Source organism: Schistocerca serialis, chromosome 1, assembly GCF_023864345.2.
Source record: "Schistocerca serialis cubense isolate TAMUIC-IGC-003099 chromosome 1, iqSchSeri2.2, whole genome shotgun sequence".
Taxonomy (NCBI): Eukaryota; Metazoa; Arthropoda; class Insecta; order Orthoptera; family Acrididae; genus Schistocerca; species Schistocerca serialis.
This window is the reverse complement of record NC_064638.1, coordinates 130,084,843-130,101,664: the sequence shown is the minus strand read 5'-3', so window position 1 is coordinate 130,101,664 and position 16,822 is coordinate 130,084,843. Positions and strand designations below refer to the sequence as shown.

The 16,822-nt window shown below is 40.4% G+C and overlaps 1 protein-coding gene across 1 annotated transcript in view; it reads right to left on the bottom strand.

The window, feature by feature from the left end:
• Window positions 1-16,822, bottom strand: part of LOC126457127 (serine protease snake-like) — a 162,976-nt gene that overhangs the window by 107,674 nt on the left and 38,480 nt on the right. Inside the window, exon 2 of the mRNA XM_050093191.1 lies at window positions 3,433-3,597. Coding sequence (XP_049949148.1) covers window positions 3,433-3,597 — 165 coding nt within the window. The remainder of the gene's footprint in view (window positions 1-3,432; window positions 3,598-16,822) is intronic.

Below are 16,822 nucleotides of genomic sequence, written 5' to 3'. Positions count from 1 at the left end.
AAGCATGTTCAAAAGCAATTTTAGATGTAAAGGCTGTGCAGAGTATTGAATCTCCTGTGTGCTACAATTTTGAGAAATCTGGCATCCCAGTTCTGCCTTTTGTAGCCAAACCAGAAGAATTGGGAGAAGAAAACAGCCATAGGTATGTTTGTGGCTATATTGTGAAAAAATATTGTCAATCCAAAAATGTGAAGTATGTTCTGCCCTTCTAACTGATGGTAGCAATGTGTTGGATAGCAGTAATAAACTCTAAGCTATTTTAGGAACTACAAAGATGATCCTTTTGGCTCTTTAACTATGTGCAGTGAAGAGCTGCTCAGTTTTTGGGCAAAGTGTGAAACTGTGTTCACTAGAAACTTTGAGATATATATTCATCAATATCAGTGTGAGACCATGTTAGTAAAGCTTGTAGTGGAAGTTGCAGCTTTTCCTGAAGGCTGTTATGAGCGAATAAAGTTGCTGGTTGTAAAATACTCTGTAAGATTAAGGCTTTATTTCATTCTGAAATTCAGTAATGATAAGCTGTCACAAAACAAGAGGAAAAATATAAAATACTTACAGTTCAGGCATTTAGGATGCTAATTGATATCATAAATGTTTTGGGAGCAAAATTAAATCTGTTTGCTCTGCCAATTATGTAGTTGTTTATTTGCACCCATATGTCCTAATCCTGTCCTTTTAATGCTGCTGATTTTTTTAATGGCACTGAGGTATGCCAATGGATGGCCAAGTTTTAAATGCTGTGCCAGATTACATGTGGTCTGTACCTAAATTTTTCTGAAATACAAGGGAATAATAGTAGTTGGGATTAAGTGAAGGGTAAATTTATTTAAAGTCTTTATCCAAGTTTGTAAAATAGCATAAATGTTGCCATTTTCATTTATATATGTTACAACAATTTTTGTCAGAATAACTACTTGAATTATACAGTTCTGGTACTTGGATGTGTAACATGTCTGTTGTTTGTTACCTTTATACAGTTTTTAACATATGCCATAGTCAAATATGGCATAGTGGTTGGAAATATCAGTTTTTGCTGGCAGTACTCCTTACAATTGTAACTCTGACAGGGAGTCACTTGACACTTTTTGTGATTTTCATTTGGTGCACATATTTTTCCAACATTTATGTATCTGCTGTGTGTCCTGAGTTCTACAGGTAGTGGGCAGGAAGTGAGATTTATGATAAACTTACGGAAACATGTGCTAGCTCTAGGTTAAGATATGCACATAAATAGATTGTGTCTACTTTTGAATGTATTAAAATGAATCCAAAATCTGCTAAAAAAAAAACTCATGAAATGAATTAAAATCGGTGCACAGCATCACAAAGTATGCAAAGTATATGGATATAAACATAATCAAATCCTTTTAAATGTAAACACATCCTGTTACATCTCATTTCCCACCTTAAAAAATTTTAGACAATACAATTATGACTCTGCTGCTACTGTAAACTGTACATATTACACCGCAGTGACATTTTATTAGTATAGACTGACAGTGACAAGAGATGAAATATTACTTTAATTATGTTTTCCTATTCGTATTGGAACATTCACCACTATGTTTAGTGACAAGGAAATATGGATTTAACAGCATTAAAAATCTCAAGTTCTCTGTTTATAACATGCCATTCTTCTGTTAAAGCAGTTCTGCCACTTTAAGTGCTAGCATAACTTCAGCTGTCAAAAGATTGCACACTTCCTACAGAGCTTCGTGACTGTTTATTTTACTGTGGCTGAACTGCCATTTTTGACAATATTTATAAAGAAAATACAGCATTGTCCCATTGTTTGCATCATCAATACTGTCAACATTTGGATAACTTTGCTATTCAATTCTCAAGAAGCCTTCAGTTCAAAGCTTACTCAGGTAACATGTCAGTAATCAGCTATGATTTAGTAACTGATGACAATAATCCAAAAAATTATCCTTCAATGATTTATCACATAGGGGTCAATTAGTTTTAGGCTGTGTATTGCAGTTAACTTCCTCTTTTTATGGATCACCACAGCATTTTCCAACACACATCGCAACATACAGGAAATTTTTTAGACACTTTCATGACAATCTCATATCTGGACTCGATGTTTCATATCAAAATCTGTACAAAAATAATAAAGGGTAAATTTTATATAATGAAATACTTCTGTAGTAGCTTGACATTAGTCCACATCATATTGTAAAACTGAAAAAGAATTATAAAATGAAAGTGTATGTTTGAGCCAACTTGCAGAAGAATCCTTTGGGCTGATGAATGGATAGCTGCATGTCATTCAAAAACCTGATTACTTATTAGGCATCTACAGTGCATCATAGTAATTAATGTCTTAATCCTCCTCACTTCAATGTCTCATTCACCATGGAGAGAGAGGGGGGGTGAAGGGGGTGCAGGAGGGATGCTGACTCACTTTTTCAAATGGACTGAGGGAAGGACATGAACAACAGTTTTCCAAATGTAATGGAGTAAGTGGAAAGGGTATAGCAGCAAGTCTGTAGTTCCAAAGCCATCAGTGGGGGTCATTGATGGGTGCAGTGATGAAGAGCAAATCTGTGTTTACATCAGAAAATATTGTATAATGGGGACTAACCAGATAAAGCACTTCCATTGCTAAGACCCAGACCTCATAGTCAGAATGTTAGAGCTAGTTCTATCTGGCCATCCTGATTTAGTTTTCTGCGGTTTTCCTAAGTCAGTTCAGGCAAATGGCAGGATGGTTCCTTCGACAAGGCCACTGCACTGTCCATCTGTCCTACGCTCTTAAACCATACTTTTACATTCTTTGTTCAATTATATTTTTGGAGTTATACGTTTTCATTGTATTTTGGTGCTGAATACCTTACCATTGTAAGATGATCCCTGGATGAATGAATGAATAAATAGAAATAAAAATAGAAATACTACTTTTTCACTCAGCAGTTTGGTGTACCCTAGTAGCTAATATGATTTTTTTAAAATCAATTCTAACCACAGAAGATTATGCTCTTACTTCACTACTTTTTACTTGGAATCCACATGCAAAAGGATTTAATGAACTTGTTACCAACAATTTCAAGAAACAATCTAGAAGAAAAGAGTCTATTGCATATGCCAATTACTAGCTTCAATAGAGGAAATGTGTTAGGGAGCGCTCAGTGGTAGTTTGACAGGAAGTAAGTTCACACTGAATGTAATGCAAATAAAGTTTTGTTAAGTTATTTCTTGATATCTGGACAGAGTCTATGAGGAGTTATTTATTTGCCCTCTTCAATTCTGAAGAGTGTGTTCAGTTCAACTTCTTGTTTGTAGTTTTGCAGATTTTCCTTTGTTAGCTAAAGTATGTTTGATGATGGTAAAATTTTTGATTTTAACTATAAGCCCTTTTAAAGTACTTCAGGCAATATAACTGCATTAAACCACAAATAGCACAATTACTATAAAGATGCATACCCTGTTTGCTTTTGATGCCAACACCAGTGATAGGTGCAGGGGATGTGGCACTGGGACAACAGACAAGACCTCTGGCAACACATGCTTTAGCATAATGCACTGATGGGCAGTCACTGGCAGCACGACACACACCACCAGAGCCGTCGGGCAGCTGACAAACCAAGTCTGCAAAACAACCACATCCTAAAACACTACAAACGGCAGGATGTGTGATATCATCATAAATTCTAAAGTGACAAATTTTATCAATAATAATCCTAAATTGGAGTGTTTCTCCAGAGAAAGGTATTAATAAATTCGCTACAAGAGATTGAACTCATTATCCTTTTGTTAATGTTACATACTCCAATGTAGTAAAAGAGCTATGGCATGAAAATTTTTTGTTAAATTTTATGTACAAATATTTTTTCTTATGTTTATTGCAGATTCAGTGTAAAGGTGAAGCTGTCCTCAGCACAAACACTGAACATCGGGCAGAAGGGCTGAAGGGGAAGGAAGAGAGATGAAGGGACATTTACCAGAATTGCTTCACAACCTTTTCTCAGGCCCCTACAATGTGACCTTGTTTACCACTGTGGCACCTGATCAACAGTGGGTCATGCAAGCAGCTTGACACCTCTGCGAACAGCATCTGCCATTAAGATCCCATTCCTGTGATACAAACTGACCTCCAGTCCCTCCTTACAACTACAGCCCCTCCTGAAGACCAATATCTCAATTCATAGAACTTCTTACGCTACCCAAACCGTGCACCCCCCACTTTTTACATTCTTAACATCCACAAACCCAGTCGCTCTTGCCACCCCATAGTTGCTGGCTTCAAAGCATCCACTGAACATATATCTGCCAAAGCTGATCAACACCTGCAAACTGTAGTACAAGGACTCCCCTCCTATATTTAAGACATCACCCATTTCCTTCCTGCTGACTTTAATCTACTTTATACTTATGAACAACTAGTTTACTCTGGGAGTGCAGACATATCAACAGATCAGGGGCATGGGAACCAGGGCAGCTCCTTCCCATGCCAACCATTTCGTGGGTTGCTTGGAGGGGGTTTTCCTGGGGTCTATAAGCCTTCAGCCCCTGGTTTGGTTTTTAGATACTTTTATGACAAATTTGTGATCTAGACTGATGGTGACGCTGATCTGTTAAAATTTTGGAATCTCTAAACACATTCTTCCAAATAAATTTTACATGGCTGTATTCTGAATTCCATGTCACTTTCCTTGATGTTCACCTCATTCTCACTGAGGCTCAGTTACTCACTTCTGTTCAATTAAACCCGCCATCGAACGGCATAGCTCAACTTTTGATAGTTGCCACCCTCTCCTCGTCACACATTCCCTCCCATACAGCCTTGGTAACTGAGACAAACATATTTGTTCAGATGCAGAGTCATTCCAGAAATACACAATTCTTGCCTCAGATTTCACTGGACATAATGGTCCCACCAGCATAGCTCAAAATCAGATTTCGTGGGCCATCGTATCCAGTCCTGGTACTGCTGATCCCAGAAAAAAAAAAAAGAAAATCTTATAAGTACACCTCTTATGATTCAGTAGTGCCCTTCTCTTGAATGTGTTAATCAGTTACTTCAACAAGGCTATGACTTCTTAAAATCATGCCCTGAAATGAGATTCATTCCATCTGACATTTTGGACACCACACAGGATATCTTTTCATTGTACCCTTCTTCCTCTCCCCCTCCCCCTTCCCCTTCCCCTTCCCCTCCCCCTCCCCCTCCCCTCCACCTCCCCTCCACCTCCCCCTCCCCTTCCACCTCCCCATCAACCTCTGCAATATCCTGGTCAGACCCTATGTCGCTTTTGCATCCATTTCCTTACCCTATGGCTCCTACCCGTGGGACTGTCCCCACTGTAATACTTGCTGTATGCAGTCTCCCACCACCACCTAAACCAGCCATGTAATTGGCAAAACATATACTATCAAATGGAGAGCCACCTGTGAAATGACATCATTTATATAAGCTGTTATGTAAATATTGTTCGGCTTTCTGCATTGGTATGACCAGTGCTGTTTCTCTGGGGGAACGCTGGGGGTTGCGTGCCCCTAAACTTTTTCACCAACAAAATAATTTTTTTTAAGATGTTGAGAACTTGGAAGAGTGCCAAAGATTTATTTCAGGTACATAAACTTTTTATTTCATTTTTTCGTGTTGGTAATTGCAATACGAACGATACCAGTGCAGTTTTTGGTGGGAAAAGCGATTTCATTGACTGTTTCAAGCATTTCAAAGCTGTGGCAACCATTCTTGACAACTGAATCGCTGGCAGCCAGTTCAACAAGCATGTAGTGCCCTCACCCGCTAATAGTGGGCAATGGTAGTGCTAAATGGATATGCATACACTCAAACGCCGAGCTTCTGATAGATGTCTCTTCAGTCCCGCTACGTGATGATGATGATGATGATGATGATGATGATGATGATGATGATGACGTCACGGCTAAAAGCAGATGGGTGATATCCCGTGCTTCAGTTATAAGTAATTTTTGCTGCATTATAACCAATGTCGGAGTACCCTCAAACATTTTTTTGGAAAAAAGCACTGGGTATGACTGCTACCTAGTTCTCAGTTAGGATGAATGGGCATAGACAGAAGGTGTATACTGGCAATAAACAATGCTGTTGCAGAGCTTTGTGACCTTGGTGCCTGTTTCAGCATTCATGCCATCTGGTTTCTTCCCTGACACAATCTTAATTTATGTTAATTTCTTCAGTCTCAGCATTTCTTCCCAGTTACTATTTCTCTTTCACTACCTTTTAGTTTTCTGTACGTCATTTTCTGATCTATCTATTGCCCCCACCACTCTAGCCATCAACAGTCTACACATACAATGCACTTAGCTTTCTGCTCTTATTAATTCTCGCATAATGTTTTGTTCATTAACTTTGTACAATGTTGTTCATTAATTTTTGCACAGTGTTTTTCATTAATTCTTGCACATTACTCTGTTTGCACCTTTAATCTCTCAGGTTTGCAAATTTCATCCAGTGCAGTCCCAAACAATCAGTTTTCCTTTTTCATCCTGTGTGGTGAGTCTCTGGTGACCTGGCACTAGGCAGCTTTTATGCAACTTTCATTTCCTAAACCTCACCAGTCCTTTTCCTTCATTTCCCTTCCTTCCTGTTCAACCCTTCTGCTAGACAAAGGAACCACTGTCTCTGCAAACTTGTACATTTCCTTTCCTTCTCACCCCACCACTTGCTGGGTAGATTTTTGTTGGGGATTGGCAAGATAGCCAACCCATTATGAGAGGAAGCCGAAAGGCATGCGTTTTAGCTCACGCAGGCTGGCGTGAGGTCTGGAACATGTCAAGGAAATGAGACTAACAAAAAACGTGCGTAGCTGCTGGAATACTTAACTTTAATCCATAATTGGTGAACATCGCTCTTGATGGTACATGTTTTACAACACCAATAGTAACTGGTAATGGCGCCTTGCTAGGTCGTAGGAAATGACGTAGCTGAAGGCTTTGCTAACTATCGTCTCGGCAAATGAGAGCATATTTTGTCAGTGAACCATCGCTAGCAAAGTCGGCTGTACAACTGGGGCGAGTGCTAGGAAGTCTCTCTAGACCTGCCGTGTAGCGGCAATCGGTCTGCAATCACTGATAGTGGCGACACGTGGGTCCGACGTATACTAACAGACCGCGGCTGATTTAAAGGCTACCACCTAGCAAGTGTGGTGTCTGGCGGTGACACCACAATTTTTTTCCTCAATTCTGGTTCTGTTGAGGATCTGCAAAACAGACATGCACTTGGCAGTCAAACCAGCCTTTAGACTTGCTTTCAAACACAATGAATCAGTTGTCTGACATTTCCAGTCTGGCATCTTACATGCATATGCTCTATTTCTTCCCCCCTCCTCAATATCATTACAACAGTGCTTAAGTTAAAGAAAATCACTTATATGCATAAATTGTGTTTATAGCATGGCATGCTCTGATGAACTACAAATAGAAAATTTTTATTGTTAAGATTCAAGAAGGAAAAATTTATAGATAAGCAATGAAATAAAGTGTTTATCTCAAAATCAAGAAACACCTACACAGGAAAATTACTCCCTTCAAACTATTTACAGTGAGTATGTACATACAAAAGAATGATGATTAACCCACAAAATCCAACTGACCACTATCAATTACACTACTAGCTACAATAGTTTTAACAGCAAGCAGTTAACTGTATCAAAGTTACGTATGACCCATGACAGCCTCACAAGACAGAGTGGTAGTATTATATTGGGTAGCAAGTTTATGCTATGAAGAGCTATAGTAATGATGGCTATTTATAGCATCCAACCTCGTATGCAAATGCAAATACAAATACAAATACAAATGTTTTATTCCACTGTTGAGGATATTTACATTCAATTGGTGTCGTCAGTGTTTACATAATAATAATAACAATAATAAGAATATAAACTTTGACATGACAAATGTTATTAACTACAACATAATAATCCAAGATGGATGCAATACATATTTGTACAAATGTAAATAACAACAAGAAGTTTCCTAATAGATCAATTACAAGATAAATGAACCACATAGTTCAGTGAATGTCAATTAAATAATCCAACAGATAATTAACAATAAGTACATGAAACAGTAATAAAATTGTGGTGTCACCGCCAGACACCACACTTGCTAGGTGGTAGTTTTAAATCGGCCGCGGTCCATTAGTACATGTCGGACCCGCGTGTCGCCACTGTGTGATCGCAGACCGAGTGCCACCACAAGGCAGGTCTCGAGATACGGACTAGCACTCGCCCCAGTTGTACGGACGACGTAGCTAGCAATGCACACTGACGAAGCCTCGCTCCTTTGCCGAGCAGATAGTTAGAATAGCCTTCAGCTAAGTCAATGGCTACGACCTAGCAAGGCGCTATTAGTAACATTGCATGTATCTAAAGAGTCTCACTTGTATCGCCACAATCTCCAAATGTACCAAAAAGGATGGATTAAAGTTAAGTATTCCAGAAGCTACGTACTTTTCTTTATAGCATTCATTACGTATCCTGTTTCAGACCTCACGCACCCTGCTTTGGCTTAGCGCGTGCCTTTCGGCTTCCTCTCATTGTGTCTAGGCTGTCTTGTCTAGACAACAAAAATAGTTCACAGTGTGGCATTTGTATGGTTTGTAGTTAATTTATAGTTCATTCTCACAAGGAAAGTGGGTCTTTGTCACATACTCAAGGAACTCTTGAGCAGAGTAAATTACTTTACTTTTGAACCACCTTGAAAGACTAGTTTTAAATTTATTTACTGGCACTGTGTAGGCATTTTCAGGTAATTTGTTGAAGTAGACAGGACCAAGGTATTCGTAGCTATTATGTGTCTTTGCAAGCCTAGCATATGGCATATTAATTGTATGTCCAATTCTTATGTTATGTATATATGAAGACAGTAACTGTTCTCGAAAGAACAGATTACTGTTGTTGACCGTGCAGCTTTTCCCTGGAATAAATGATGACTAACTGAAACCCTCAGCTGCCAACAGGTGTTGTTGATATACCTTGATGTGAACAGCTGAAAATGTGTGCCCTGACCGGGACTCGAACCCGGAATCTCCTGCTTACATGGCAGACGCTCTGTCCATCTGAGCCACTGAGGACACAGATGAATAGCGTGACTGCAGGGACTTATCCCTTGCATGCTTCCCGTGAGACTCACATTCCCAACTGTCCACAATTCTACATATGTAATTTACCTTATAGACATTTGCCCATTCACCGGGTTCGAGTCCCGGTTGGGGCACACATTTTCAGCTGTCCACATCGAGGTACATCAACAACCCCTGTCGGCAGCTGAGGGTTTCAGTTAGTCAACATTTGTCTTATGTTATGGTCATGAACTATTCTCCTTAAGTAAAATTTACTCTGATTCTCTTTAATGAAGACAAGCCAGTTGTAAATATATAGGTCAAGCACTGTCATTATATTTAGTTTCTTAAAATAATCTCGACATCATTCATATGGGCTAAGTTCTGCTATACACCTTATGGCTTTCTTTTGCCATTTAAACACTAATTTTGAGCCTACAGAATTGCCCCATAATAGTAGTCCATAACTTAGGTGCGAATGGAAGAATGCGAAACACGCATACAATGGAAGTTCTTTACTGACACTGCTCCTCAGTTTGTACAACAGATATATGGCACGTGCCAATTTGCCACATATCTTCCCTGTGTGAGTATCCCAGCTAAGCTTTTGATCTTTATGAAATCCTAATAATTTTACTGTTTTGTTACCATGACTGGAAGCATTCGGGTTGAATACAATAGCTTCAGTTTTACTATCACTCTTCTGCAGTACATTTGCCTCAAACCAAGTAGTGCACCTCTCCATTGCCACTGCCATGCTGTGTTGCACATTTTCAAGATTGGTATCACAAGTGATGAGTGTTGTGTCATCGGCATATAGCACTGCATCACGTGATTTACCTTAACTAACTGTTTTCTATTGTCCAAGTATGACTGCATTAGGCATAGAGCATTCTCTCTCATGGTAGAGATTTTTTATGAGAATATTGTGGGAGACCTTATCAAAAGGTTTCCTGAGATCCAACAACATTGTGCAGATAATATCTTTATTTTCAAAACAATTGTATATTTTTGCTACCATACTCTCAACTGCTTTGACTGTAGAAAGGCTAGATCTGAAACCATACTGTGAGGAGGTGAGTATATTATTATGTTCAAAATATTGACTCATCTGTTTATGCATGCAGTATTCTATTGTTTTTGATATTATGGGTATAAGTGATATTGGTCGATAGTTATCTGGCAATGCTATCTCTCCTTTCTTATGTACTGGTTTAACTACAGATACTTTTAAACATTCTGGATAACTACATTTAAAATTTTGTTGATTATTTTAGTCAGTGGCATTAAAATTTGATTTCTAATGTATTTAATAACATAATTTGAGAGACCATTAGTAATCCTCTGTTCTAGATTTACTAAGCTTAACTACTGATTCATTGACCATCTTTTCGGTTACACAAGTTCAGTGAAAGCTGTCTGTCTGCTTACTGTTCATTTCTGGCAGCAGTGCCTCTGCCTGGCTCACATTCTCCATTATGCTGTTATCTGATTGAGGACTGACAAACTGCACATTTAGAATAACAGGTGGAATTGGTGTCTGGTATACTTTATTATCACAGTTAGTTTCTGTTTTAATAATTTCCCATGCAGCTTTGCATTTATTTACTGAGTTCAGTATATATGCATCATTTGCTTTGCACTTAGCTGCCTTTATTTCAGACCTGTAAATCTGTTTCACTTTCATGTACATTTCCTCGTCAGCATTATTGTGCTTGGACCTACCATGATGGAGCAGCATTATGATTCTTATTCTACTTAGATGTGGGGCAGTATCAGTGTATTACATTCTTATGTGAGGTAAGATGAGTAGTTCTTTGCCTGATAGTGAAACACTGATTTTACTGTAAAAAATACACTTGCTTCTCAGTTTAGGTCAGAATATTTTATAATTAATTTTCCAATATTTAGAGTCCATTCCTGAAGTATGGTTTTAGAGTATTTGCAAAATTTAAATTTACTATGACTTGTTCATTTCAATTATTTAAACCCACAAAACTACTTCAGATGTGAGAAGTGGAAGGCTCAGGGTGCCAAATCTACTGAACAGGTCTGATGTTCACCCAGTTCATAATTACAATCCATAAATGATCCAACTGGCAAAAAATGTTTGTGCTCATGCACATTGTGCTGATGTAAAAGAAATTTTCTTTCCATATAGTGGAGATGCTGATTCACAGACAGGCACTACAAAAAGACTGAGGAACAAAGAGACTTTTGGCCAAAAGGCCATCTGAATTAGATAACAAACATATATGCACATACAAACACCATACCCACTGTCCTTCCCAACCCACCCACAGTAGTATTTCACTGCCCATTGAACCTACACAGTATTCTTGTCCATCCCCCTCAGCCCCTCCTTGCAACCCCTTGCCTCATGGCTCATATTCCTGTAACTCACCTGAATCCAAGACCTGTCCCACACATCCTCCCATTGCCACCTACTCCCATCCAGTCACAAGTATCTCCTATTCCATCAAAAGCAGAACTACCTGTGAAACCAGTCATGTGATGTACAAATTAAGCTGCAACCATTGTGCTCTGTGCTGTCTGGATATGCTGTCTGTCCACAGGAGTGTCCACTGACAAACTACAGCCAAGAAGTAACTGGACCACCCAGTTGCTGAGCATGCTGCCCATCACAACATTCTTCATTTTGATGTTTGTTTTACAGTCTGTGCCATCTAGATCCTTCCCACCAACACCAGCTTTTCTGAATTGCATAGGAGGAAACTCAACCTGTAATGTATCCTACATACCCAAAACTCTCCCGGCCTCATCCTTCATTAGTCACCATCCTTCGCCCATTTGTCCCCTTCCCTTTTCTCACTCCAGCACTACAATGCCTTCTATTCCATCAACACACCCACAGTCGTTTTACTTCTCTATTTCTGTCCTTTTCTGCTCCCCCCCCCCCCCCCCCCAAGGAGAGGAGCAGGGGGATAAGTGAAAGGGTGAGTAGTGAGTAGAGGAGAAAAGGAGAGAAGTTGGAGAAGTGGGAGTAAACTGTAGGTGCATTGGCAAAGTAGAAGGTGTGCATGTACTGGAATGGGAAGAAGAAAGGGCATAGGCAGTAGGATAGGGACTAACAAAGAATATCTGGTAGGGAGAGTACCCATCTGCACAATTCAGAAATGGTGGTGTTGGTGAGAAGACTCCAGATAGCATATGATGTAAAACATGTCATTAATCACATCATGCTGATTGACATGTTCAGCAACTGGGTTGTTCAGCTGCCTTATTGCCACAGTTTAGTGGTGGCTATTCATGCAGACCTGGTATCTTGTCAGATGTCATGCACACATAGCATTTGGCACAGTGAGTGCACTGAAGTTGGTACATCACAAAGCTCCTTTTAAAAGTGGCCCTGCCTTTGATGCTGTAGGAACACCAGAAGGTGTAGTGGAGAGTGGACAGGTCTTGCTTCTGAAAGGTGGCAGTGGAAGGCTGTATGGGAGAGGTCTTGTGTCTTGTTGTATTGCAGGAGTCTGAGCCATGAGGCCAGGTGTTGAGAACAGGTATACAGCAGGGTCTGAAAAGGACATTGTATAGGTTGGACGGGCAGTAGAATACAACTATGGGAGCAGTAGGAAGGATATTTCTCATTTCAGGCCAGGATGAGCAATAATCAAAATCCTGGAGGAGAATATGATTCAGTTCCTAGTCCTGTAGACAGATGCCTTCGTCTCTGCTAACACACCAAGAAGTCCTTCCCTTCCACTCCAAACAGCCCCCCAAACTCCCCCCTCCCTCCCCAAGCAGTCTCCTCATGTTACAACTAGCAGTCTCCTCCTGTCCCTACCGAATCTCTGGACACTCCACCAGGCAGCTCTAGCTCCTTCCCCCTCCCTGTCCCATGCCACCTCCTTACCCCCACTACTCACCTCAGCTGGAGTGCTGTGCACATCAGACACAGTCACAGTTGGCCCTAAGCACCCTGTGACAGTGCCCATGTGTATGTGTTATAACAAAACAAGCCGTAGTGGAATCCTTTTTCTCATTGTCAAAATTCATGATACCATTCAACTGCCAGCCAGATTTGAGGTGCGTTTCACTGATTAACATGTTTAACTGCTGCATGCAAAATTTTCCTAAATTACTAATTACATTTAATTTTCATATTTTTGAAGATGTCAAGAAACTATCCCAAAACCCATGAAACCTAAACTAAAATATTTATTGCTAATTACAGCATACAATTAGTCACTATGAAAACACCGGCCACAAATTATATATTTTATATGTTTCCTTTTGTAATTTACTTTCAACTACTGTTCACTTCGAAAAAATGTAAATTATGTATCTATAAAAAACCAATAAACTTTATTAAAAATGTATGTAAATTCTGGAAATACAGAGATATTCGATTTACTCAAGTGTACTGTTCTCTAAGTTTATGGAAGTGTGTGCATATATATGTTCTCGAAGGTAGCATCACTTGTGAGACAGTTGTTCTTAGAACAGAGTGGAGTCAAGAGTTGTAACACTCTTGTTATGGTTTTATTAATGTGTAGTCCAAAAATACTGATTGTGCTATATATTTTGTGATGAACATTGTGTGCCATGGAACTATAAATTATGTCAATTCTCAATGCATCAATAAAATGTAAAGTCAGTTTGAAAACTGCAGTCTTCATTTGAATGCACAAAGGACTTGGATTTATATATATTGGATTGCACAACTTCACTTATCCAACTGTGTGGAAAATATAAGTTAAATGTTCTACATTTTAAGGTTATAACTCATTCCTCTCTGTACTATTAATGTACTGCATTAAACCAATAAATTCCTGTGTTGTCAAATTTACTATTATGGTATGGCCTACACAGTAAAAGAAAATTATAGTGTAATTGTTGCTGTGTTAACATGTAAGAGTTCTATTTCTGATGAAGGATTATCTGAAAGCTGAAAATACTTCTAATGATCTTTTCAGTGTCCTCGTCTGTGACTCAACACCACCTCAACTGATAAGTAGCCATCTAGCCTTCCCACATTGTTGTATTAGCAGTTTTAATTTTAAATATGCTGGCATAAAGCTGTATAGTTAGAGACAAGAGAGCTGACTTATTTTGTATTCTTTTACTGCATGTTGTCTTTTAGAATTATATTCTGGGGCCGTGCGCCTACAGTGATTGCAGCATTTACATTCATCAGAAGTGAACAGTGTAAGGTTTGTGTCAAGTAGACACATGTCCTTCTTGCAGAAGCCTTTTCAAGAATCTGTGAATCCAACAATCACTTCTAAATACATTTACTTCTTAGTGGTGCCCGATAATCAGTTTATGCTGAACTTTTATTTCCACAGTCACAATATGAGCCAAAAACTAAGTTTCTTGTAAACATTGCCTCTTTGTCTTGGTTTCAGATTTATGTATTCTGGTTGGAAAATATTTAACAATGAAGTCTCCAATAAAGCAACAAATTGAGAATCACAACCAATTCAAAAGAAAATCATTAGGATCCTTTCTACAAATTATCTAAATACACTCCTGGAAATGGAAAAAAGAACACATTGACACCGGTGTGTCAGACCCACCATACTTGCTCCGGACACTGCGAGAGGGCTGTACAAGCAATGATCACACGCACCGCACAGCGGACACACCAGGAACCGCAGTGTTGGCCGTCGAATGGCGCTAGCTGCGCAGCATTTGTGCACCGCCGCCATCAGTGTCAGCCAGTTTGCCGTGGCATACGGAGCTCCATCGCAGTCTTTAACACTGGTAGCATGCCGCGACAGCGTGGACGTGAACCGTATGTGCAGTTGACGGACTTTGAGCGAGGGCGTATAGTGGGCATGCGGGAGGCCGGGTGGACGTACCGCCGAATTGCTCAACACGTGGGGCATGAGGTCTCCACAGTACATCGATGTTGTCGCCAGTGGTCGGTGGAAGGTGCGCGTGCCCGTCGACCTGGGAACGGACCGCAGCGACGCACGGATGCACGCCAAGACCGTAGGATCCTACGCAGTGCCGTAGGGGACCACACCGCCACTTCCCAGCAAATTAGGGACACTGTTGCTCCTGGGGTATCGGCGAGGACCATTCGCAACCGTCTCCATGAAGCTGGGCTACGGTCCCACACACCGTTAGGCCGTCTTCCGCTCACGCCCCAACATCGTGCAGCCCGCCTCCAGTGGTGTCGCGACAGGCGTGAATGGAGGGACGAATGGAGACGTGTCGTCTTCAGCGATGAGAGTCGCTTCTGCCTTGGTGCCAATGATGGTCGTATGCGTGTTTGGCGCCGTGCAGGTGAGCGCCACAATCAGGACTGCATACGACCGAGGCACACAGGGCCAACACCCGGCATCATGGTGTGGGGAGCGATCTCCTACACTGGCCGTACACCACTGGTGATCGTCGAGGGGACACTGAATAGTGCACGGTACATCCAAACCGTCATCGAACCCATCGTTCTACCATTCCTAGACCGGCAAGGGAACTTGCTGTTCCAACAGGACAATGCACGTCCGCATGTATCCCGTGCCACCCGACGTGCTCTAGAAGGTGTAAGTCAACTACCCTGGCCAGCAAGATCTCCGGATCTGTCCCCCATTGAGCATGTTTGGGACTGGATGAAGCATCGTCTCACACGGTCTGCACGTCCAGCACGAACACTGGTCCAACTGAGGCGCCAGGTGGAAATGGCATGGCAAGCCATTCCACAGGACTACATCCAGCATCTCTACGATCGTCTCCATGGGAGAACAGCAGCCTGCATTGCTGCGAAAGGTGGATATACACTGTACTAGTGCCGACATTGTGCATGCTCTGTTGCCTGTGTCTATGTGCCTGTGGTTCTGTCAGTGTGATCATGTGATGTATCTGACCCCAGGAATGTGTCAATAAAGTTTCCCCTTCCTGGGACAATGAATTCACGGTGTTCTTATTTCAATTTCCAGGAGTGTATATGGAGGAGGAGGAGGAGGAAGAGGAGGAGGAAGTTAATGTTTCACATACTGATGACAACGAGGTCATTAGATACAGAGCAAAAACTCAGATTAGGGAAGGATGAAGAAGGAAAGCGCATCCCAGCATCATCTTAATTGATTTCGGGATACCACAGAAAATATATATAAGGATGGCCGGATGTGGGTTTGAGCCATTGTCATCCTGAATGCAAGTTCAATGTATAAATATATAGATTCATAGATTGAAAATTTACATCAGCCATATGGCAAGTTACAATGGTGGCACCTTCATTGATGATTACTTGAGATATGCAGTAATATATTTACTAATAGTCAAAAATAAAATGGTTCAGTCATTCAGAGAATTCAAAGAACAAAAAGCTTATGTATAAAATTTTCATTACAGAAGTATTTGAATGCTACATTTGGACAATGGAGGCAAACATATTAGTAAATAATTCAAATAATTATGCATATCTTCAAAAAGAAGTAATTCAGTGGTAGATGACATTCCCTGGTACACCTCAACAAAATGGTGTTGCAGAATGGTTCAACCAAAGCCTTTCAGATACTGTGCAATGTTTGCAGAGTGGAAAATCACAAAATTGCTGTGGTGAAGCAACAGCAGTGGCAAATTATTTGAGAACAGATGCCTAACAGTAGCCAATGGTGGAAAAAGTCCCTACAAATGATGGCATGGATGAGAACCAGACATCAATCATCTGTGTGATTCTTCAGTTTCTCCCAGCATATTTGTTGATTGAAGAAACCATGGTTGCACTGCCAGTTCATAGTGTCAAACGGACACAATATTTCAGTTATCAGACATGTTGCCATCATCAGGTGC